Source organism: Orbicella faveolata, unplaced genomic scaffold (genome assembly GCF_042242905.1).
Source record: "Orbicella faveolata isolate gen_17 unplaced genomic scaffold, um_ofav_v1 contig_29, whole genome shotgun sequence".
Classification (NCBI taxonomy): Eukaryota; Metazoa; Cnidaria; class Anthozoa; order Scleractinia; family Merulinidae; genus Orbicella; species Orbicella faveolata.
Genome location: NW_028301557.1, coordinates 87,689 through 112,500, shown reverse-complemented (window position 1 = coordinate 112,500; position 24,812 = coordinate 87,689). Strand labels below are relative to the sequence as shown.

The window sequence follows — 24,812 nt, the reverse complement described above, 5'->3', positions numbered from 1 at the left end:
AAGTGCCTCAAAATTCACAGAAGTAAACTAACCACCATTGTCAGATCTCATACATTTGACCTTACCATAAGGGGCTGAATCTGCCAAAAATTCTGTAGCAGCCACTGTGTCACTCATGTTCCTCGGAAAGTAGACAAAATCTGCACCTGAAAAATCATCTGTAAAGGCCAAACCTTCTTTAGAGGCTGGATCAACAGGTCCAGCGAGGTCAGTATGAACTAAATCTAGTGGGGCAGTCGCACGTGCATCAGGCTTTCTATTCCTATTCTGTGTGAGTTTTCCTAGCATACATACACTACAATCGCTAGGTTTGCTAGAGCCCTTATGGCTAATCTTCATACCATCTACAACATTCTCTAGTTTCTTAATGTCATCATAATTACATTGTCCTAGGATTTGATGCCAGACATTCATAGGACGTACATAGTTTACGGAATCAGAGTCAGTGATGTTATCATATGTATTCAAATAATACAATCTGCCATGCTTGTCAATGAGAAACTTTGTGCCATCCTTGTGCGTCAGCTCAGCAGAATCTGGCTGGAAAGCCACACTTGCACCCCTCTCTGTTGCAGCTTGAACTGAGAATATGTCCTGAGGGTAAGATGTTATGAACAGAGCATTTCACAAAGTTGCCTTCACAGGTGTTCCAGACGAATCGACGATAGTAATATCAACATCTCCTCTTTTTAGGGCAACCTTATTTGCTCGAGTTCCATTTGCTAATTAAATGGAATGCTTGTCTGGCTTAAATGTGTCACCAAACTTTTTAAACTTAGACAAAATCAGTAATAATATGAGCAGTTGCACAGCAATCAACTAATAGTGTGTTTGGCTTCCCAGATGTAGGCTTGCCAGAGACATTCTCATCCTCATGGGTATTAGTCTCAAAAACAAATGAGTGTTCAATGTCCTGGTCTGTTTTCTCAAATACTTGATTAACCTTGTCACCTTTCTTTCTTCTATGACGACATGCTCAATCACTGTGCGACCTTGAGCGGCAAGTATTGCACCACTTCCCTCCTTTGGGCTTCTTGGGACAGAAACGAGCTATATGACCTTGTTGGATTCAGTTGAAGCAGGTAAGATTTCCTTTTCCTTTCACTGGTGGTTTTAGCTGTGGGAAATTGTCTTCTGCTTTCAAAATGGAGTCGTTATTATCTGCTGTTCTTGCTTTCTCAGTATCCTCAAAGCTTCTTAGAGAGGCTTTGAATTCGCTAAATGTTTGTTGCTTCTCGCTCTGTGTGACAACCGCAACAAACGGTTTGTAACTTTGAGGTAATCCTTTGAGTACCATTGCAATAAGAAGACTGTCAGTTACAGTTTCTCCCGCATTTTTTAAAGCTGTTGCCGCCGTCTCCGCTCTAATTACATAGTCAGTGACAGACTCATTCGCTGATTTAACTAAGGATGTTAACTCGGTATAAAGCGAAATCGCACGTGGTTTCCCAGTCCCAGCGTAATGGGCTCGTAAAATCTGCAGCGCCCTTCTTCCATCGTCAATTGCATCTCTCATTACCAGCGCTGGGCTTTTGTCATCTAGGAACTGGATTAGTTCGGCAAACGCCTCCTCGTTTTTGCTAGCATTAGCTTCCTCATCCCAGCTCTCAGACACGAGAACGTCTTTCAACTTTTGGAATCTCGTGTAGCCAAGGAATTTGACCTCCCATTGCTCGTATTTTCGCTCATCCCCATCGAAAATTAATCTTCCAAATCGTCCAGGAGCATCTCTTCTGGGCCCATAACCTGTTGAATTCGCTTCTTCTGTCTTAATGGGGTGGGATTTTAAAGATTCAAAGATCACACTCAGAACACGAGTCAGTTACGTTAGACCCGAAGGAACAAGATCCGGGGATTTTTATTACTATCACTTATGTACTGCATGTATGATGTCACATTCTTTAACAGGACATTCCAGTGACGCCAATGAACTATTTCAACGTAAGTAACACTCTTTCAGTAGCATTATCGCTATTTATGCTATCTTCGAAAAGGGGCATTTTAAATCTGCCGTGTGGCACTAAATTTTCACGGGAGTTTATTTTTGCGAATCGGCGAATTTTCACGGGAGTTTATTTTTGCGAATCGGCGATATTTTTTATTTTGCGGGAACTGATTTTGGCGATTGTGGAAGACTTGGTACTGGGTACTAACTCTTGCCATCTTCGCGAAGTCCAGTTTAAATACCTCTTACAAACCGAGTTCGAGGGCAGTACTGTAAGTTACGGACCCATCGATTTATGGCCCAAGGGCGAAGCGCGCGGGGCATAAATCGAGGGGGAAAAACGAGGATCCTTAACTTACAATACAGACCGAGTTAACGAGGTCAGTAAGATATTTATTATATCTGTACTGGGTGTCTGACGAGTTCGGGAACTATTCCTATTCACCCGGAACGGCTTCGAATTTCTGAAGCACCTCGAAAGCAAAAGGAGCCAATTTGAAATCGTTGTTTAATAATTGACTCTTAAGTCATTAGCAGACTTCAATAGACAATTTTAGAAGTAAAAGAAAGTTTTAAACTATTACTTGCTTAAAACGTTAAGAACACTTGGCACTAAATCACAAAACATTTTGGCAACAAAAACAGGTTTAAATTTTAGCGGGCCGTATAGTAGAATATCGATAATTAGAACCCGAGCAAATTTGGCTGGAAAAGGGCAGATGTATAATTTATTTTGGATTTCTTTTTTTCATCACGCTATAATATTATCATAAACACACGATTTTGCCTGCACTACACAACCGAACGCGCACAAAGGTGACCACAGCTATTAATAGGATGATTTGGAGCACAGCTATGATAGGAACTTGCAAACTTGACACTTCGTTAACCACATTTTCGCATTAATTAATTTACCTAATTATATAGTAGTCAGTTAATCCAGCATTGTCAGCACAGCTATTATTTTTTAACTTCTGAAACCTGTCCAATTTGGGATTTAATTTGGACAGTTTTCTATAAGGACTTTGAAGAAAAACGCAGAAACTATCCAATTTGGGAAAAAATAGGACAGTTTGTCACAGCCAATGAAATTAAGCTATTGACCTTCCGAAGATTATCGAAGGTCACACGAAACCTTTTAAAGACTTCTAAAGATCACCCGATAATTCGCGAAAACTTCCGAAGATTTCCGAAGATCACACGAACACTTCCGAAGATTTCCGGATATCCCCGAACATCTCCGAAGATTTTGGAAGATCGCCCGAACGCTTCCGAAGATTTCCGAAGATCACCCGAAGATTTCCGAAGATCACCTAAACACTTCTCAGGATTTCCGAAGACTAGCGACAATCTCCGGCGATCTCCGAAGATCACCGGATATTTTCGAAGCTTTCCCAACTTTGGAAGATCGAGGACCCAATCTGTTTTTCTTTAGAGACAGTTACTAGCTCTATAATTAATAAGTAACAGGACTACATGCTTGTCCAATTTGAAAATAATTGCATTCAAAAAATTCCTCCGACAGCCAAATTGGACTTGGCCTGCGGCCTCGTCTAATTTTGGCTGTCTTCGGAATTTTTTTCATCCAATTATTTCCAAATTGGGCAGCATGTAGTCCTATTACATATACGAATCATATCCAAGTACGTAGATAATTTGGTACGATCAATATGCTTCAGGAAGTGTGACCACGTTTAAATGCGTGACACTCAATGAACGACATTAGTGCAATGCATATAATTCTTGCCGAAAGTGTTGGCACTTTTGCCAAATATCTTCCGTACTTGGATTCCCCTCAATTCCCGGCAACGATGAACTCACAAGCATACTGCACGAGTACTATCATTTTTCACGTTGCTATTGTAAGATATTTTTGTGCTGGCATGTAGATTTGTTGGTATGCAGGCTACGTAATTATGCTAAGAGGGTAATATTTAAGGAGTTGTCCCTTCGACGGCATCTCCGCTTTTGATCAGTTGATTTTGGAAATTTTGTTTTAGTAAATTTCGAGCAATGCTTGATCCACCGCTGGAGACTGCATCATCCCAACCTCAGTCGACAGACGTTTCTAATTCTGACATGATCTCGCTGATTTCTTCTCTCCTTGATGCGAAGTTGCAGAAAACGTTTGGTGATTTCAAGCGATCATTAGACGAACGCGAGGTTGAGACTCGGCGAGAACTGAAGAAATTGAAAACAGAGTCTAAGGCAGCTAGTTCACTTCAGTTTAAAGGTAACAGAAACCAGTTTGAGTTTAATACCCAGCTCCTTGACTGCCTTGATCTGGCTTTCTCCAATTTGTCCGAGGTAAACCTGCTGGGTGTTCAAGAACATCTCCAAAAGGCCAAGTCTGACTTCGAGAAACGCATTAAGTTCATGATCCGCTTTGCTGACAAAAGTCCCGCTGGCTGGGCTGTAGTCGAGGAATATGAGTCCGACGAGCTCGCCGAAAATCCTGTAGACGAGAAGAAACTTCGAGCGGCTGAGCGACGTGCGCTTACCAATATTAAACAAGAAGTCTTCCAAACCTCGTGTTTCAAGGATTTCAAGAGCTCCTAAATCCCGAGATTTTCAAGCTACACAAGGGTCTGGGTCTTCTGTTTTCACTACATCTCTTCCATTTTCTGCCGCTCACTCTAATTTTCGTCAGCCCTTTCGTGCCGCCCGACAAGTCCAGCCTTCGGGCGTCTGCTTTAACTGCAATCAGCGAGGACACTGGGCTAATTCGCCAGCCTGCCCTCTTTTCTACAAGACAAGAGGTAGTTTCACCAACACTGGCGCCATTTCAACGCCCACAAAGTCAACCACCGTCTGATTGGGCAAATGTTCTTGCAAGATTGGGTCCAGATAAGTAATCTGACTTTGACTTTGACTTGGATCACATTTCTCTTGATTCTAGCTTTGCTGAATATTTTGAAGGCTCTAGTCAGGTTATTGTTCAGGGTAGGCTTAAATCGAATATTTCTTATTGGTAAAGCATTGGTGCCTCTAAGTTTATTTTAGATACTCTAAGTTTTGGTTATAAGATCCCCTTTTCATGGGAACCTACAAGTGTTATTCTTACTAATAATCGCTCAGCTTTGGGTGAGAGTAATTTTGTAGAATCTGCTATTCAAGAGTTACTTAGTGTTGGCTCTATTGTTTCGTGTACTTACTCGCCTGACGTGGTGAATCCATTGTCAGTTTCTGTATAGTCAAGTGGTAAGAAGAGGCTCATATTAGACCTCAGACATGTTAATTTCTTTGTAAATAAGTCCAAAATTAAGTTTGAGGATGCCCAGTCCATGCTAAATTTTTTCATCGGCGATTCTCCTTCTAGTTTGTGAGTTTATTCTTTCGATATTAATTCAGGGTACCATCATGTTGAAATCTACCCCTCACATTAGAGATTTCTCGGTTTTTCGTGGGTTTTCAATGGCGTTCGAAAATGTTTTAAGTTTTGTCGTTCTGCCTTTTGATCTTTCTACGGGCCCTAACATTTTCACCAAAGTTATGCGTACCCTCGTCAAGCACTGGCGTGGTCAGGCCATCCGCGTTGTAATTAATTTAGAGGATGATTTAGGGGTATGTGATTCGGATACTTGCCTTCGACAATCTTTGTTGGTGCATTCTGATTTGATTAGTTCGGGGTTAGGAAGTTAGGAAGGTTTCTAGTTGTCATATAGTTACTGTAAGGCTGCTGGCTCAGGTTACCGGGCGTATCATTACCTCTATGCTTTTTTTTGGCCATATTTGCAAGATTATGACGAAAGCACTGCATTCTGTTATTGACAGCAGCGCATATTGAAACGGCAGGGTTTTTCGTACTACTGAAGCTATTTCTAAGTTAAATTATTGATGTTCCAATGCTCGAGCACTTATATAATTAAATTCTAGACCTTTTGTCTATCCAGTTAATGTCCCTTATCACATTGTATATTCCGATGCTAGTAAAGTTGCTTGCGCTTCTAATATTTATGTTGAGGTCACCGGAGGGGTTTCCTGTTGCCCACAAGAATTTTGATGATCTTGAAATGAAGCAAAGCTTGCTTTAAGAAGTGTTACTTCCATTTTGGGGGATTGGGCCGAGCATGGGTAGAGTATAGACGTGTTTTTGCTAGCTCCGCTCAAAATTCGTATATGGAGGCCTCTACATGGCAGAAAAAGGAGAAAAGTTCAGACGAAAAACTCATGTAGAGAGAACTGGGCCAACTTGGAGAAGTGTATCCAACTCGTCGGAAGAAGAATCCCTTTCACCGTTGGAGAAGAAAGCCAAAGTCAAGTTGCACATGTCTGACACGGTGCAATCGAGCGAAGAAGACGAAACCGCCGCTGCCGTGGAGTTGGCTAATTCTGTAATGCCGAAGCTAGACCTTGTTCTGCAGAAGTTAGACAACATGGAAAAGAAATTGGACATCCTTGAGGGTTTTGTGAAAGTGGTCGATGGAAAGGTTAACAAGTTACAGGATAAAGCTGAGCAGTTTGAAAGCTTCAGCAGGGACGCCACAACAAAACTGAAGGTGTTAGATGAAGGAATGTCGTTCGCAAATACAGAGATAGAAAATTTAAAGAAGAAAGTAAAGCTTCTGGAACAAACTATCCAAGAAAATACAGTAAACACCGAAAATAAATTCAAGGGAAAGATCGAGGCCTTAAGAAACGAGAAGTTGTATATGGAGGTGTATCAAAGACGGGAAAACCTTCGCTTCTACGGCATTGCTGAATCTTTCCACCTCTCAGAAGAAAATGTCAAAGAGGTGTTAATTGGCTTTATACAGAAGGAACTTAACATCAGCGAGGCGGATTCTTTTGAGTATCAACGAGTGCACCGCATTGGCAAGCGCGACCCATCGCAAGAAAAACCAAGACCAATAATCGCACGTTTTTTGCGATACTCCGACAGAGAGCGAGTCATGTCAAGTGCAAGAAAGCTGAAAGGAACTGGTTTCGGAATATCGCCAGACCTTCCGAAAGAAATTGTGGACCGCAGAAAGGAATTAATGCCTAAGTTCAAAAAAGCAAAAGAAGACGGAAAATCGGCGTTCTTCAAAAGATCAGAGCCGGACAAACTTTTTATTGAGGGTATACGAATCTTCTAATTTCTTTGGAACATAAACTCTCTATCTAGGTATTCATAACATGTAAGCCTCATTCACACTTGTTCTTAAAAATGGAGCTGCATGCGTGTCATCTAGTTAGCGCAATGCGTGCAAGACCTATTCCATTAGTAGCGCAATTAACAGCTTTTATCGCTGGCTACTGTTTTACATACATGTTCAATTGTAGTTGTAGGTGTTATAAATGTTTTTCTTTTGTTTCTTTTTCCTTTTCAATATTAATTAGTTTTACCTTTTTTTTGTTCAAGAGACATGCAAATTTTTTCATTAGCTCATCTACTAAAGATTACTATCTCATTCTCTACAACTGCTCGCCTTTTCACTTAAATATGTCCTTAAAAAGTTACAAAACTTAATTTAAATTTTGGTATCCTATCCTTAAATGTTCGGGGGATAAGATCTTTTGATAAACGAAAAGCACTTTTTCATTGGTGTATGAAGGATAAAGCTGATATAATTTTTCTACAAGAGACCTACAGCACATCCGAGGTGGAAAACACCTGGAAATCCCAGTGGAGAGGAGACTTGTTTTTTTGTCATGGTTCTGAACACAGCAGAGGTGTCTTAACACTAGTCAAAGAAGGGCTTGACTGTAAATTTGAGGTATGTAAACAAGATAATCTAGGTCGGTATATCATTCTAAAAGGTCTTGTTCAAGGTCAATCTTTTTTTATTTTTGAATATCTATGCGCCAAATAAGACCAACGAACAATGCATCTTTTACGACGAAATACAGAACGAATTCGACAAATTGGAAATTGACACTGATTGCAAAATAATAATAGGTGGTGACTTTAATGTTATCCGCGACCCAGATTTGGATGGATCGGGAGGATCTCCAAAATTGAAAGAATCGTCCAAAAAGATAGAAAATCTATGTTTTTCTCTTGACCTAATAGACATCTGGAGAATCAGAAACCCAAAATTAAAACGTTTCTCCTGGAGACAGAAAACTCCAATGATTCAACGGCGGTTAGATTATTGGTTGATATCAAATAATATACAGGAAGAGGTTGATAAGGTCGATATTATCCCTGCTATTAGATCTGACCATTCCGCCATTACGTTGTACATTAATGGTATAGAGAACTCAACCTATGGACCGTCTTTTTGGAAATTCAATGCAAGTTTGTCAGAAGATAAAGAATATGTAGACCTAATTAGAAACAAAATCGGTGAATGGGTAGACGAAAGTAGAGAAATCGAAGACCCGCGGGTTACCTGGGATTATTTAAAATATAAAATACGCTATGAAACGATTGGTTATAGTAAGAAGAAAGCAAAAGAGAGAAGGTCAGAGCTGGTAAATTTGGAAATTAGATTAAAAGAGTGTCAGCGAAAATGTGACGAACACCCAAGTGCTGAAAATCTCTGCGATTTAGAAGTTCTCAAATCAGAATACGAACGCCATTATGATTATATAACACAAGGAGCAATCATAAGATCTCGGGTGAGTTGGTATGAAGAGGGCGAAAAGAATAGCAAGTATTTTTTAAATTTAGAAAGTGCTAAAAAGAAAAAGACATGTATACGGAAATTATCCGTGGATAATGATTCATATATAACAGACCCAAAAGAAATAATGAAAGAGATTCATGATTTCTATGAAAAACTCTATGATAGAGACTCGTATAATTTAGGTGAAAATTCAATTGATCGTTTCCTTAATGAAGTGGATACTAAAAAATTGTCTGATGAAGAGAAAATGACTTTAGATAAACAACTTACTAGATCCGAACTGTACGAAGCATTGAAGACATTTCCGAAAAACAAAACACCTGGAAGTGACGGTTTAACTGTGGAATTTTACTTGGCGTTCTGGCACGTGGTTGCAAAGTATCTCGAAAAGTCTCTAAACTTCTCTCACCAACACGGGCAACTATCAACTTCGCAAAAGCAGGCAATGATTACCCTATTGGAGAAAAAAGATAAAGATAGACGATTTATAAAGAACTGGCGACCTATCTCACTGATCAACGTAGATGTTAAAATTGCATCCAAAGCGTTTGCTAGAAGGCTGGAGCCAATCCTGCCAGAACTTATTCACCATAATCAAAATGGTTTTATCAAAGGAAGGTCTACATTTGATGCAGTTAGAACAATCGATGATTTACTTGAATTGGCAAAACTCACAAATACAACAGGTATTCTAATGGCAATTGACTTTGAAAAGGCATTTGATTCTCTGGACCATACATATCTATTTAAAGTATTGGAAAAATTCAATTTTGGACCGTATTTTTTACAATGGGTAAAAACATTTTATACAAACATATCCAGCTGTATCTTAAATAACGGTTTTACTACAGATCTTTTCTGTATCCATCGTGGTGTACGACAAGGTGACCCTCTATCACCTTTATTATTCATCTTAGCTTTGGAAGTTCTCGCATGTCAAATCAGGCAGGATAAAACCATACAAGGAATAATGGTCAAAAACGTGGAGATCAAACTCACGCTTTTTGCAGATGACATGACTTGTTTTCTAAAAGACATAAATGCATATTCGCGACTTTGTACAACTTTAAAGGTTTTTTCATTGCATTCTGGTCTCCGAATTAACGACGATAAAACAGAAGTTTTTGGTATCGGCCCACATAAACTAGTACAAAATGACTTTACTCACAAAGTGCGAAAATCAATCAAGATATTAGGTACCGTTTTTGACTATCACAAACCATCACGAGACAAAGCAAACTTCGACTCAATATTCAAATCTATTAAAAAAACGCTGAGTATGTGGAAGTGGAGGGGTCTTACCCTGATTGGTAAGATTCAAATAGTTAAGACCTTCATTATTCCAAAATTTTTGAGTAAAGCGACTGCAATCTCAATATCAAACGATCTTGTCAAGGAGATAAACAGACTGATTTTCGGTTTCATTTGGAAAGGTAACGATAAAATTAAACGGACCGCGCTTATCAATGATATTGAAAATGGAGGACTAAAAATGCTTGATATTGAATCCATGATATCGGCTCAAAGAGTGATGATCTTAAAAAAGTATCTAGGAGAGAGCAACAGCACTTGGAAAACTATTTTAGATGATTTCTTTTTTGGAAATATAGGTGGAAAACTCATCCTGTTCTGTGATTTTGAAACTAGTAAACTACCGGTTCATCTTCCAATATTCTACCAAGAGTGTCTAGAGGCATTTCGTAATTTAAAGAAATCCAAGGTAGCCACCTATGAGGATGTTGTAGACCAAATTATTTGGAATAATAGGAATATTGTGATACACGGAAAATCTCTTTTTGAAAAACATTTGTTTACTAAAGGAATTGTTAAAATTGGTGACTTGTTATCCGATACGGGTAAATTTCTTGAAAGCCCTAAAGTGTTGGAAGCGAATCTATCTCCAATCCAGTACTTCAAATTAATAGGAATTGTAGATGCCATACCAAAAGAATGGAGATTAATTATCAAAGAATCACATATTCAACATCAGCAACTATATCCTCAACAGCATTTGGATACAGTGTATATTTATATCGACGAAACCAAATCGGATCTGTTAAAAGCCTCTTCAAAACTTTTGTATAAAGGATTTAAAACAAAGAAACAAACTCCTCCAACCGCCAAAAGGAAGTTGAAGGACAAATATCCAGAGGTTATAGAAGACTGGAAAAAAATTTATTCTTTACCATTCACTGTCACACTTGAAACAAAAATTAGAGAGTTTCAATATAAATTATTAAACGATATAATTTTCACAAATGAGAGGTTATTCCGTTTTAAAATGATTGAATCACCAATGTGCACCTTTTGTTTGAAAGAGGTCGAGTCCCTCGAACATTTGCTCTTTTATTGTGATACAACAAAAGACTTCTGGCGGGCTTTTTCTTCTTGGCTTTCAAACCAGAATGTATCTTTGGACACTTTGACATTTGAAAATATATTGTTTGGAGTGTTCAACAACAACGAAGACTTTATTATCCTGAATCACTTGATACTGCTAGGAAAGTTTTTTATTTATAAATGTAAATTCAATAAAATTAAACCAACATTAACAATATTTTTAGCAAAGACAAAAACCGTTTATTACATTGAAAAAAAAATAGCTACCAAAAATAACCAACTTTATGAACATTACAAAAAGTGGGAAAAACTAATGCCATCTCTTAATAATAGTTGAGCTTAATTTGTAATTTCTCCTTCTCAGCATGTCACTAACTTACTTTCTTTTTTTTTTTTTTTTTTTTTTTTTTTTCTGTATTTGGGTAGCTGCACTATTGTAAACAACGCATTGTATATTCTTTAGGTATAATTAGGCTACGATTAGTAATTATAATTTGTTGTATGTAATCTATTGTAGTTATGACGTATTGTAAGTATTGTAACTAGTGTTATGTCTTGTGTTGTATTGTATGTATTATAACCCAAAATGTTGAAAAAAAAAAAAAAAATTACAAAAAAAAAAAAATAATAATTCCTCTGCTAAGCTTTATACTGATAAGAAAGCCGTAGCGTTCATTACAGATTCTGGGTGCAATAAGCCGCATTTGAATGCCATTGCTAAGGATGTTTTCTGTTTTACTTCTGCTCATGGTATTGGGTTGTCAGTGAAATGGATTCCCCGTACGCTTAATCAGAAAGCTGATTATTACAGTAAGATCGTTGATTTTGACGACTGATGTGTTTCCAACGATTATTTTCGTGAAATTTATTGTCGATGGGGTCCTTTCACCGTAGATTGTTTTGCTAGTTATTGAAATACCAAGTTGCCTAGGTTCTATTCGCACTTTTACAGTCCTAACACTTTGGGTGTAGATGCTCTTGGTCATAGGTGGGAAGGTGAAAACTGTTGGTTGGTCCCTCTTGTTAGACTTGTCACCTAAATTATTGAGCATTTCAAATTATGCAAGTGGGTAGGCGCTCTTGTGGTCCCTTATTGGTTATCTGCCATTTTTTGGCCATTTATTATTAATAAAGACCGTTCTTTTCGTAGTTATATTCTCGACTTCCTTTATGTTTGTGGTTCTGCCCTTTGATCTTTCTAAGGGCCCTTACATTTTCACGAAAGTTATGCTTACCCTCATCACGCATTGGCGTAGTCAGGCCATCCGCATTTTAGTTTATTTAGACGATGGTTTAGGGGTATACGGTTCGAAGGATACTTGCCTTAGACAATCTTTGTTGGTGCATTCTGATTTGATTAGCTCGGGGTTCGTTCCAAATAAGGATAAATGTATGTGGATCCTTGTTCACTTGCTTCGCTGGCCTGGTTCTCATTGGGATTTTGCTCGGGGTTTATTGTCTATTCCTGAAGATAAGATATCAGTTTTCCTTGCGTCCATTAGGGAGGTTTCTAGTTGTCGTATAGTTACTGCAAGGATGCTGGCTCAGGTTACCGGGCGTATTATCTTTATGGTTGTTTTTGGCCATATTTGCAAGATTATGACGAAAGCACTGCATTCTGTTATTGACAGCAGAGCATATTGGAACGCTAGGGTTTTTGTTACTACTGAAGCTATTTCTGAGTTAAATTATTGATGTTCCAATGCTCGAGCACTTATATAATTTAATTCTAACCCTTTTGTCTAGCCAGTTAATATCCCTCATCACATTGTATATTCCGACGCTAGTGAAGTTGCTTGCGCTTCTTATATTTATGTTGAGGGGTATCATTTCCTGTAGGTTTTTTTTTTGGCCATATTTGCAAGATTATGACGAAAGTACTGCATTCTGTTTTTGACAACAGAGCATATTGGAACGCCAGGGTTTTTCTCACTACTGAAGCTATTTCTGAGTTAAATTATTGATGTTCCAATGCTCGAGCACTTATAGAATTAAATTCTAGACCTTTTGTCTATCCAGTTAATGTTCCTCATCACATTGTATATTCCGACGCTGTTGAAGTTGCTTGCGCTTCTTATACTTATGTTGAGGTCGAGGGGTTTCCTGTTGCCCACAAGAATTTTGATGATCTTGAAATGAAGCAAAGCTCCACTTGGTGAGAGTTGAAGTCTGTTGGTTTTGCATTAAAAAGTCTTGATCCCATTTTGCATAATTCTTCTGTTAAGCTTTATACTGATAATAAAGCCTTAGCGTTCATTACAGATTCTGGGAGCAATAAGCCGCATTTGAATGCTGTTGCTAAGGATGTCTTCTGTTTTACTTCTGCTCATGGTATTGGGTTGTCAGTGGAATAGATTCCCTGTACGCTTAATCAGAAAGCTGATTATTACAGTAGGATCGTTGATTTTGACGACTGGTGTGTTTCCAACGATTATATTCGTAAAATTGATTCTCAATGGGGTCATTTCACCATAGATTGTTTTGCAAGTTATGCAAATACCAAGTTGACTAGGTTCTATTCGCGCTTTTACAGTCCTAACACTTTGGGTGTAGATGCTCTTAGTCATAGGTGGGAAGGTGAAAATTGTTGGCTGCCCCCTCCCGTTAGCCTTGTCACCCAAGTTATTGAGCATTTCAAATTATGCAAGTGCGTAGGCGCGCTTGTGGTCCCTTATTGCTTATCTGCCATTTTTTTGGCCGTGCATTATTAATAAAGGTCGTTTTTTCCGTAGTTATATTCTTGACTTCCTTTATGTTGCTAAAGGGAAGCGAGTTTTTCTGCATGGTGCTAATAAGAATTGCATTTTTGGTTCTGATAATTTTAGTTCTCCTGTCCTTTTCTTACGTGTTAATGGGACCAGTTAAATCACAGGCGGCCCAAGCTCTCAATGTTATCCTTTTTTTCCCGTGACATATGGCATGTACTATTACATAACGACCGAATTTGACCACGCGAAACATGACACCTCCATTTGTCGTTATGTAATAGTACATGCCATATGTCACGTTAGCCTGAACGTTCGCATAAAAAGGAAAAAAAAAAAAGAGAACATCGAGAGCTTGGGCTGCCTGTGGTTAAAGTTAAGCCATTAATTTGTAGTTATTGCGTCATGAGCTCTTGGAATTAAAGTGTTTGTTTGCTAATAAGAATTGCATTTTTGGTTCTGATAATTTTAGTTCTCCTGTCCTTTTCTTACGTGTTAATGGAGCCAGTTAAATGAGAGGCGGCCCAAGCTCTCAATGTTATCCTTTTTTTTCCTTTTTATGCGAACGTTCAGGCTAACGTGACTTATGGCATGTACTATCACATAACGACCGAATTTGACCACGCGAAACATGACTCCCGCCTTGCAGCATATGGAGGTGTCATGTTTCGCGTGGTCATATTCGGTCGTTATGTAATAGTACATGCCACATGTCACGTTAGCCCGAACGTTCGCATAAAAAGGAAAAAAAAAAAGAGAACATTGAGAGCTTGGGCCGCCTGTGGTTAAATTTAAGGCATTAGTCTGTAGTTTTTGCGTCATGAGCTCTCGGAATTAAAGTGTTTGCCACTTGGCTTTGTGGGTTTGTTTCTTTTGCCGCTGGGCATTTGCGCACTTGCTTTATTTCTGGTCGCCACTGGGCTTTTTTCACGGCCACTAGTAGCAGTCCGTGTTGAGATTTGTTGCTTGCTGTATTCCCCACTGGACTATCTGCCTATACCTGAGATTCTTTTTCTGTTTAATTTGTCATTATTTAAAATTCTTGTTCTATTTTTTTTTTCTGCACAAGGGGATATTGTTTTTGAGCGGACTAGTTCCCCCCTACAGAATCCTGAACTCAGAAGACTTGCCAGTCCGTTTCCGACTCGTGCATTGGAATCCTGGGCTCCATGCACTATTGATCAGTATTCTAGGTTCTTTCAGAAATTCAGAGTCTGGGCATCTTACTTTCCTGAGATCACTGCTTTGCCTACAAGACCGCCAGACGTCGCTCTTTACGTAGAGCATCTTATCGAAAGTGATACAAGTTCCTCCGTACTTCATCATGCTTCTTGTGGTATTTCGTGGGCTAACAAGTTCTATGGTTTTCCTGATCCATGTCACGATCCTCTGGTAAAGAACATTCTCGAGGCAGGTGTCCGGATATCCGCTAAACCAGTGGCTAGAAAGGAGCCAGTTGCTCCTGAGATGATTTCTTCAATATGTTCAAAGTATGCCTCGCCATCTGCTAACCTGTCTAGTCTCCGAATTGCAGCTTTATTTATTACTGCTTATTGTGCATTTCTACGCTTTGATGAGGTAGCTAAGTTGCGCTGTTGTGATGTAAATTTCTATAATTTGGATAACGTTAAGATAATTATTACTAACACTAAGACTGACGCGTACAAGGATGGTTCCTCAGTTCTTTTGGCTCGGACAGGTACTGTCACTTGTCCCTATACGTTACAGTTCTCGTTATTTTCATCTCGCTGCTTTGAATTGCAATTCTAGCGATTTTGTATTTGGCAATCTTGTTTATCGTAAGTCCACTCTTAGTTATTCTTTAGGTTCGCGACCTATATCCTATACCAGGGCTAGGGAGCTTTTGCTTAATTCCTTAGTTGAACTTGGTTTTCCTAAGTCTAGTTATGGTTTGCCAGCGACTTCGACATGTTAATGAAGTTCTTATTTTTCTTATCTTATCTTATAGCTTAAGATCAGGTGGTGGCTCTGCCGTCGCGAATGCTGGCATCAGCGATCGTTTGTTTAAACGACACGGTCGTTGGAAATCGGATCGTGCAAAGGACGGCTATGTTAAAGACAACATCAATTCCCTTCTTTCAGTTTCTCGTTCCCTAGGTCTATAATTCTCTTTAAATTGCGCTTTATCTTCGAAATGGGGCAATTTATGTCTGATCAATAAACGAGATGCCCCCTCCTATATGACTGAGTTAGAAAATATTTTGTTTTCGTTTCAGTGCAGAGTGATTAGACAACGACTATATTTTTTCACGTAGTTATTATAAGATAGTTTTGTTCTGGTATGTAGATTCGTTGGTATGGAGGCTACGTAATTATACTAAGAGGGTAAAATTTAAGGAGTTTGTCCGTCAGGAGTTGTCACTTCGACGGCATCTCCGCTTTTGATCAGTTGATTTTGGAAATTTTGTTTTAGTAAATTTCGAGCAATGCTTGATCCACCGCTGGAGACTGCATCATCCCAACCTCAGTCGACAGACGTTTCTAATTCTGACATGATCTCGCTGATTTCTTCTCTCCTTGATGCGAAGTTGCAGAAAACGTTTGGTGATTTCAAGCGATCATTAGACGAACGCGAGGTTGAGACTCGGCGAGAACTGAAGAAATTGAAAACAGAGTCTAAGGCAGCTAGTTCACTTCAGTTTAAAGGTAACAGAAACCAGTTTGAGTTTAATACCCAGCTCCTTGACTGCCTTGATCTGGCTATCTCCAATTTGTCCGAGGTAAACCTGCTGGGTGTTCAAGAACATCTCCAAAAGGCCAAGTCTGACTTCGAGAAACGCATTAAGTTCATGATCCGCTTTGCTGACAAAAGTCCCGCTGGCTGGGCTGTAGTCGAGGAATATGAGTCCGACGAGCTCGCCGAAAATTCTGTAGACGAGAAGAAACTTCGAGCGGCTGAGCGACGTGCGCTTACCAATATTAAACAAGAAGTCTTCCAAACCTCGTGTTTCAAGGATTTCAAGAGCTCCTAAATCCCGAGATTTTCAAGCTACACAAGGGTCTGGGTCTTCTGTTTTCACTACATCTCTTCCATTTTCTGCCGCTCACTCTAATTTTCGTCAGCCCTTTCGTGCCGCCCGACAAGTCCAGCCTTCGGACGTCTGCTTTAACTGCAATCAGCGAGGACACTGGGCTAATTCGCCAGTCTGCCCTCTTTTCTACAAGACAAGAGGTAGTTTCACCAACACTGGCGCCATTTCAACGCCCACAAAGTCAACCACCGTCTGATTTGGCAAATGTTCTTGCAAGATTGGGTCCAGATAAGTAATCTGACTTTGACTTTGACTTGGATCACATTTCTCTTGATTCTAGCTTTGCTGAATATTTTGAAGGCTCTAGTCAGGTTATTGTTCAGGGTAGGCTTAAATCGAATATTTCTTATTGGTAAAGCATTGGTGCCTCTAAGTTTATTTTAGATACTCTAAGTTTTGGTTATAAGATCCCCTTTTCATGGGAACCTACAAGTGTTATTCTTACTAATAATCGCTCAGCTTTGGGTGAGAGTAATTTTGTAGAATCCGCTATTCAAGAGTTACTTAGTGTTGGCTCTATTGTTTCGTGTACTTACCCGCCTGACGTGGTGAATCCATTGTCAGTTTCTATATAGTCAAGTGGTAAGAAGAGGCTCATATTAGACCTCAGACATGTTAATTTCTTTGTAAATAAGTCCAAAATTAAGTTTGAGGATACCCAGTCCATGCTAAATTTTTTCATCGGCGATTCTCCTTCTAGTTTGTGAGTTTATTCTTTCGATATTAATTCAGGGTACCATCATGTTGAAATCTACCCCTCACATTAGAGATTTCTCGGTTTTTCGTGGGTTTTCAATGGCGTTCGAAAATGTTTTAAGTTTTGTCGTTCTGCCTTTTGATCTTTCTATGGGCCCTAACATTTTCACCAAAGTTATGCGTACCCTCGTCAAGCACTGGCGTGGTCAGGCCATCCGCATTGTAATTTATTTAGAGGATGATTTAGGGGTATGTGATTCGGATACTTGCCTTCGACAATCTTTGTTGGTGCATTCTGATTTGATTAGTTCGGGGTTCGTTCCAAATAAGGATAAATGTATGCGGATCCCTGTTCAGTTGCTTCGCTGGCTTGGTTTTCATTGGGATTTTGCAGGGGTTTATTGTCTATTCCTGAAGATAAGATATGAGTTTTCCTTGCGTCCATTAGGAAGGTTTCTAGTTGTCATATAGTTACTGCAAGGCTGCTGGCTCAGGTTACCGGGCGTATCATTACCTCTATGTTTTTTTTTTGGCCATATTTGCAAGATTATGACGAAAGCACTGCATTCTGTTATTGACAGCAGAGCGTATTGAAACGGCAGGTTTTTTCGTACTACTGAAGCTCTTTCTAAGTTAAATTATTGATGTTCCAATGCTCGAGCACTTATATAATTAAATTCTAGACCTTTTGTCTATCCAGTTAATATCCCTCATCACACTGTATATTCCGATGCTAGTAAAGTTGCTTGCGCTTCTATTATTTATGTTGAGGTCGCCGGAGGGGTTTCCTGTTGCCCACAAGAATTTTGACGATCTTGAAATGAAGGAAAGCTCCACTTGGAGGAAATTGAAGTCTGTTAGTTTTGCTTTAAGAAGTTTTACTCCCATTTTACATAATTCTTCTGCTAAGCTTTATACTGATGATAAAGCCGTAGCGTTCATTACAGATTCTGTGAGCAATAAGCCGCATTTGAATGCTATTGCTAAGGATATTTTCTGTTTTACTTCTGTTCATGGTATTGGGTTGTCAGTGGAATGGATTCCCGGTACGCTTAATCAGAAAGCTGATTATTACAGCAAGATCGTTGATTTTGACGTCTGGTGTGTTTCCAACGATTATTTTCGTGAAATTTATTGTCGATGGGGTCCTTTCACCGTAGATTGTTTTGCTAGTTATTGAAATACCAAGTTGCCTAGGTTCTATTCGCGCTTTTACAGTCCTAACACTTTGGATGTAGATGCTCTAAGTCATAGGTGGGAAGGTGAAAACTGTTGGCTGCTCCCTCCCGTTAGCCTTGTCACCTAAGTTATTGAGCATTTCAAATCATGTAAGTGCTAGGCGCTCTTGTGGTCGCTTATTGACCATCTGCCATTTTTTGGCCATGCATTATTAATAAAGATCGTTCTTTCCGTAGTTATATTCTTGACTACATCTATGTTTGTCGTTCTGTTCTTTGGTCTTTCTAAGGGCCCTTACATTTTCACCAAAGTTATGCTTACCCTCATCAAGCATTGGTGTAGTCAGGCCATCCGCATTTTAGTTTATTTAAACGATGGTTTAGGGGTATGCGGTTCAAAGAATACTCGCCTTCGACAATTTTTGTTGGTGTACTCTGATTTGATTAGCTCGGGGTTCGTTCCAAATAAGGATAAATGCATATGGATCCCGGTTCAGTTGCTTCGCTGACTTGGTTTTCATTGGTATTTTGCCCGGGGTTTATTGTCTATTCCTGAAGATAAGATATCAGTTTTCCTTGCGTTCATTAGGGAGGTTTCTAGTTGTCGTAAAATTACTGCAGGGCTGCTGGGTCAAGTTACCGGGCGTATTATTTCCTGTACGTTTCTTTTTGCCCATACTTGCAAGATTATGACGAAAGTACTGCATTCTGTTATTGACAGCAGAGCATATTAGAACGCTAGGGTTTTTCTTACTACTGAAGCTATTTCTGAGTTAAATTATTGATGTTCCAATGCTCGAGCACTTAATTCTAGACCGTTTGTCTATCTAGTTAACATCTCTCATCACATTGTATATTCCGATGCTAGTGAAGTTGCTTGCGCTTCTAATATTTATGTTGAGGTCGCCGGAGGGGTTTCCTGTTGCCCACAAGAATTTTGACGATCTTGAAATGAGGCAAAACTCCACTTGAAGGGGAGTGGAAGTCTGTTGGTTTTGCATTAAAAAGTTTTGCTCCCATTTTGTATAATTTCCCTGTTAAGCTTTATACTGATAATAAAGCCGTGGCGCTCATTACAGATTCTGGGAGCAATAAGCGCATTTGAATGCTATTACTAAGGATATTTTCTGTTTTACTTCTGCTCATGGTATTGGTTTTCAGTGGATGGATTCCCGGTACGCTTAATCAGAAAGCTGATTATTACAGTAAGATCGTTGATTTTGACGACTCGTGTGTTTCCAACGATTATATTCGTAAAATTGATTCTCAATGGGGTCATTTCACCATAGATTGTTTTGCAAGTTATGCAAATACCAAGTTGCCTAGGTTCCATTCGCGCTTTTACAGTCCTAACACTTTGGTTATAGATGCTCTTAGTCATAGGTGGGAAGGTGAAAATTGTTGGCTGCTCCCTCCCGTTAGCCTTGTCACCCAAGTTATTGAGTATTTCAAATTATGCAAGTGCGTAGGCGGTCTTGTGGTCCCTTATTGGTTATCTGCCATTTTTTGGCCGTGCATTATTAATAAAGGTCGTTCTTTCCGTAGTTATATTCTTGACTTCCTTTATGTTGCTAAAGGGAAGCGAGTTTTTGTGCATGGTGCTAATAAGAATTGCATTTTTGGTTCTGATAATTTTAGTTCTCCTGTCCTTTTCTTACGTGTTAATGGAGCCAGTTAAATGAGAGGCGGCCCAAGCTCTCAATGTTATCCTTTTTTTTCCTTTTTATGCGAACGTTCAGGCTAACGTGACTTATGGCATGTACTATCACATAACGACCGAATTTGACCACGCGAAACATGACTCCCGCCTTGCAGCATATGGAGGTGTCATGTTTCGCGTGGTCATATTCGGTCGTTATGTAATAGTACATGCCACATGTCACGTTAGCCCGAACGTTCGCATAAAAAGGAAAAAAAAAAAAGAGAACATTGAGAGCTTGGGCCGCCTGTGGTTAAATTTAAGGCATTAGTCTGTAGTTTTTGCGTCATGAGCTCTCGGAATTAAAGTGTTTGCCACTTGGCTTTGTGGGTTTGTTTCTTTTGCCGCTGGGCATTTGCGCACTTGCTTTATTTCTGGTCGCCACTGGGCTTTTTTCACGGCCACTAGTAGCAGTCAGTGTTGAGATTTGTTGCTTGCTGTATTCCCCACTGGACTATCTGCCTATACCTGAGACTATCTTTCTGTTTAATTTGTCATTATTTAAAATTCTTGTTCTATTTTTTTTTCTGCACAAGGTGATATTGTTTTTGAGCGGACTAGTTCCCCCCTACAGAATCCTGAACTCAGAAGACTTGCCAGTCCGTTTCCGACTCGTGCATTGGAATCCTGGGCTCCATGCACTATTGATCAGTATTCTAGGTTCTTTCAGAAATTCAGAGTCTGGGCATCTTACTTTCCTGAGATCACTGCTTTGCCTACAAGACCGCCAGACGTCGCTCTTTACGTAGAGCATCTTATCGAAAGTGATACAAGTTCTTCCGTACTTCATCATGCTTCTTGTGGTATTTCGTGGACTAACAAGCTCTATGGTTTTCCTGATCCATGTCACGATCCTCTGGTAAAGAACATTCTCGAGGCAGGTGTCCTGATTTCCGCTAAACCAGTGGCTAGAAAGGAGCCAGTTGCTCCTGAGATGATTTCTTCAATATGTTCAAAGTATGCCTCGCCATCTGCTAACCTGTCTAGTCTCCGAATTGCAGCTTTATTTATTACTGCTTATTGTGCATTTCTACGCTTTGATGAGGTAGCTAAGTTGCGCTGTTGTGATGTAAATTTCTATAATTTGGATAACGTTAAGATAATTATTACTAACACTAAGACTGACGCGTACAAGGATGGTTCCTCAGTTCTTTTGGCTCGGACAGGTACTGTCACTTGTCCCTATACGTTACAGTTCTCGTTATTTTCATCTCGCTGCTTTGAATTGCAATTCTAGCGATTTTGTATTTGGCAATCTTGTTTATCGTAAGTCCACTCTTAGTTATTCTTTAGGTTCGCGACCTATATCCTATACCAGGGCTAGGGAGCTTTTGCTTAATTCCTTAGTTGAACTTGGTTTTCCTAAGTCTAGTTATGGTTTGCCAGCGACTTCGACATGTTAATGAAGTTCTTATTTTTCTTATCTTATCTTATAGCTTAAGATCAGGTGGTGGCTCTGCCGTCGCGAATGCTGGCATCAGCGATCGTTTGTTTAAACGACACGGTCGTTGGAAATCGGATCGTGCAAAGGACGGCTATGTTAAAGACAACATCAATTCCCTTCTTTCAGTTTCTCGTTCCCTAGGTCTATAATTCTCTTTAAATTGCGCTTTATCTTCGAAATGGGGCAATTTATGTCTGATCAATAAACGAGATGCCCCCTCCTATATGACTGAGTTAGAAAATATTTTGTTTTCGTTTCAGTGCAGAGTGATTAGACAACGACTATATTTTTTCACGTAGTTATTATAAGATAGTTTTGTTCTGGTATGTAGATTCGTTGGTATGGAGGCTACGTAATTATACTAAGAGGGTAAAATTTAAGGAGTTTGTCCGTCAGGAGTTGTCACTTCGACGGCATCTCCGCTTTTGATCAGTTGATTTTGGAAATTTTGTTTTAGTAAATTTCGAGCAATGCTTGATCCACCGCTGGAGACTGCATCATCCCAACCTCAGTCGACAGACGTTTCTAATTCTGACATGATCTCGCTGATTTCTTCTCTCCTTGATGCGAAGTTGCAGAAAACGTTTGGTGATTTCAAGCGATCATTAGACGAACGCGAGGTTGAGACTCGGCGAGAACTGAAGAAATTGAAAACAGAGTCTAAGGCAGCTAGTTCACTTCAGTTTAAAGGTAACAGAAACCAGTTTGAGTTTAATACCCAGCTCCTTGACTGCCTTGATCTGGCTATCTCCAATTTGTCCGAGGTAAACCTGCTGGGTGTTCAAGAACATCTCCAAAAGGCCAAGTCTGACTTCGAGAAACGCATTAAGTTCATGATCCGCTTTGCTGACAAAAGTCCCGCTGGCTGGGCTGTAGTCGAGGAATATGAGTCCGACGAGCTCGCCGAAAATTCTGTAGACGAGAAGAAACTTCGAGCGGCTGAGCGACGTGCGCTTACCAATATTAAACAAGAAGTCTTCCAAACCTCGTGTTTCAAGGATTTCAAGAGCTCCTAAATCCCGAGATTTTCAAGCTACACAAGGGTCTGGGTCTTCTGTTTTCACTACATCTCTTCCATTTTCTGCCGCTCACTCTAATTTTCGTCAGCCCTTTCGTGCCGCCCGACAAGTCCAGCCTTCGGACGTCTGCTTTAACTGCAATCAGCGAGGACACTGGGCTAATTCGCCAGTCTGCCCTCTTTTCTACAAGACAAGAGGTAGTTTCACCAACACTGGCGCCATTTCAACGCCCACAAAGTCAACCACCGTCTGATTTGGCAAATGTTCTTGCAAGATTGGGTCCAGATAAGTAATCTGACTTTGACTTTGACTTGGATCACATTTCTCTTGATTCTAGCTTTGCTGAATATTTTGAAGGCTCTAGTCAGGTTATTGTTCAGGGTAGGCTTAAATCGAATATTTCTTATTGGTAAAGCATTGGTGCCTCTAAGTTTATTTTAGATACTCTAAGTTTTGGTTATAAGATCCCCTTTTCATGGGAACCTACAAGTGTTATTCTTACTAATAATCGCTCAGCTTTGGGTGAGAGTAATTTTGTAGAATCCGCTATTCAAGAGTTACTTAGTGTTGGCTCTATTGTTTCGTGTACTTACCCGCCTGACGTGGTGAATCCATTGTCAGTTTCTATATAGTCAAGTGGTAAGAAGAGGCTCATATTAGACCTCAGACATGTTAATTTCTTTGTAAATAAGTCCAAAATTAAGTTTGAGGATACCCAGTCCATGCTAAATTTTTTCATCGGCGATTCTCCTTCTAGTTTGTGAGTTTATTCTTTCGATATTAATTCAGGGTACCATCATGTTGAAATCTACCCCTCACATTAGAGATTTCTCGGTTTTTCGTGGGTTTTCAATGGCGTTCGAAAATGTTTTAAGTTTTGTCGTTCTGCCTTTTGATCTTTCTATGGGCCCTAACATTTTCACCAAAGTTATGCGTACCCTCGTCAAGCACTGGCGTGGTCAGGCCATCCGCATTGTAATTTATTTAGAGGATGATTTAGGGGTATGTGATTCGGATACTTGCCTTCGACAATCTTTGTTGGTGCATTCTGATTTGATTAGTTCGGGGTTCGTTCCAAATAAGGATAAATGTATGCGGATCCCTGTTCAGTTGCTTCGCTGGCTTGGTTTTCATTGGGATTTTGCAGGGGTTTATTGTCTATTCCTGAAGATAAGATATGAGTTTTCCTTGCGTCCATTAGGAAGGTTTCTAGTTGTCATATAGTTACTGCAAGGCTGCTGGCTCAGGTTACCGGGCGTATCATTACCTCTATGTTTTTTTTTTGGCCATATTTGCAAGATTATGACGAAAGCACTGCATTCTGTTATTGACAGCAGAGCGTATTGAAACGGCAGGTTTTTTCGTACTACTGAAGCTCTTTCTAAGTTAAATTATTGATGTTCCAATGCTCGAGCACTTATATAATTAAATTCTAGACCTTTTGTCTATCCAGTTAATATCCCTCATCACACTGTATATTCCGATGCTAGTAAAGTTGCTTGCGCTTCTATTATTTATGTTGAGGTCGCCGGAGGGGTTTCCTGTTGCCCACAAGAATTTTGACGATCTTGAAATGAAGGAAAGCTCCACTTGGAGGAAATTGAAGTCTGTTAGTTTTGCTTTAAGAAGTTTTACTCCCATTTTACATAATTCTTCTGCTAAGCTTTATACTGATGATAAAGCCGTAGCGTTCATTACAGATTCTGTGAGCAATAAGCCGCATTTGAATGCTATTGCTAAGGATATTTTCTGTTTTACTTCTGTTCATGGTATTGGGTTGTCAGTGGAATGGATTCCCGGTACGCTTAATCAGAAAGCTGATTATTACAGCAAGATCGTTGATTTTGACGTCTGGTGTGTTTCCAACGATTATTTTCGTGAAATTTATTGTCGATGGGGTCCTTTCACCGTAGATTGTTTTGCTAGTTATTGAAATACCAAGTTGCCTAGGTTCTATTCGCGCTTTTACAGTCCTAACACTTTGGATGTAGATGCTCTAAGTCATAGGTGGGAAGGTGAAAACTGTTGGCTGCTCCCTCCCGTTAGCCTTGTCACCTAAGTTATTGAGCATTTCAAATCATGTAAGTGCTAGGCGCTCTTGTGGTCGCTTATTGACCATCTGCCATTTTTTGGCCATGCATTATTAATAAAGATCGTTCTTTCCGTAGTTATATTCTTG

At 39.6% G+C, this 24,812-nt stretch overlaps 1 protein-coding gene and 3 pseudogenes across 1 annotated transcript; all 4 read left to right on the top strand.

Annotated features, from left to right (window-relative positions):
* Window positions 1-3,958: 3,958 nt before the first annotated feature.
* Window positions 3,959-4,760, top strand: LOC149106964 (uncharacterized; annotated as a pseudogene).
* A 1,239-nt stretch (window positions 4,761-5,999) lies between these two features.
* On the top strand, window positions 6,000-7,894 carry LOC110057490 (uncharacterized). Its single transcript, XM_020764084.2, has one exon. It carries the CDS (start codon window positions 6,079-6,081, stop codon window positions 7,021-7,023), a length of 945 nt encoding a protein of 314 aa, XP_020619743.2. The 5' UTR covers window positions 6,000-6,078; the 3' UTR covers window positions 7,024-7,894.
* Window positions 7,895-15,991: 8,097 nt separating this feature from the next.
* On the top strand, window positions 15,992-17,128 carry LOC149106963 (uncharacterized; annotated as a pseudogene).
* Window positions 17,129-22,084: 4,956 nt separating this feature from the next.
* On the top strand, window positions 22,085-23,221 carry LOC149106962 (uncharacterized; annotated as a pseudogene).
* The last annotated feature ends 1,591 nt before the right edge of the window (window positions 23,222-24,812 follow it).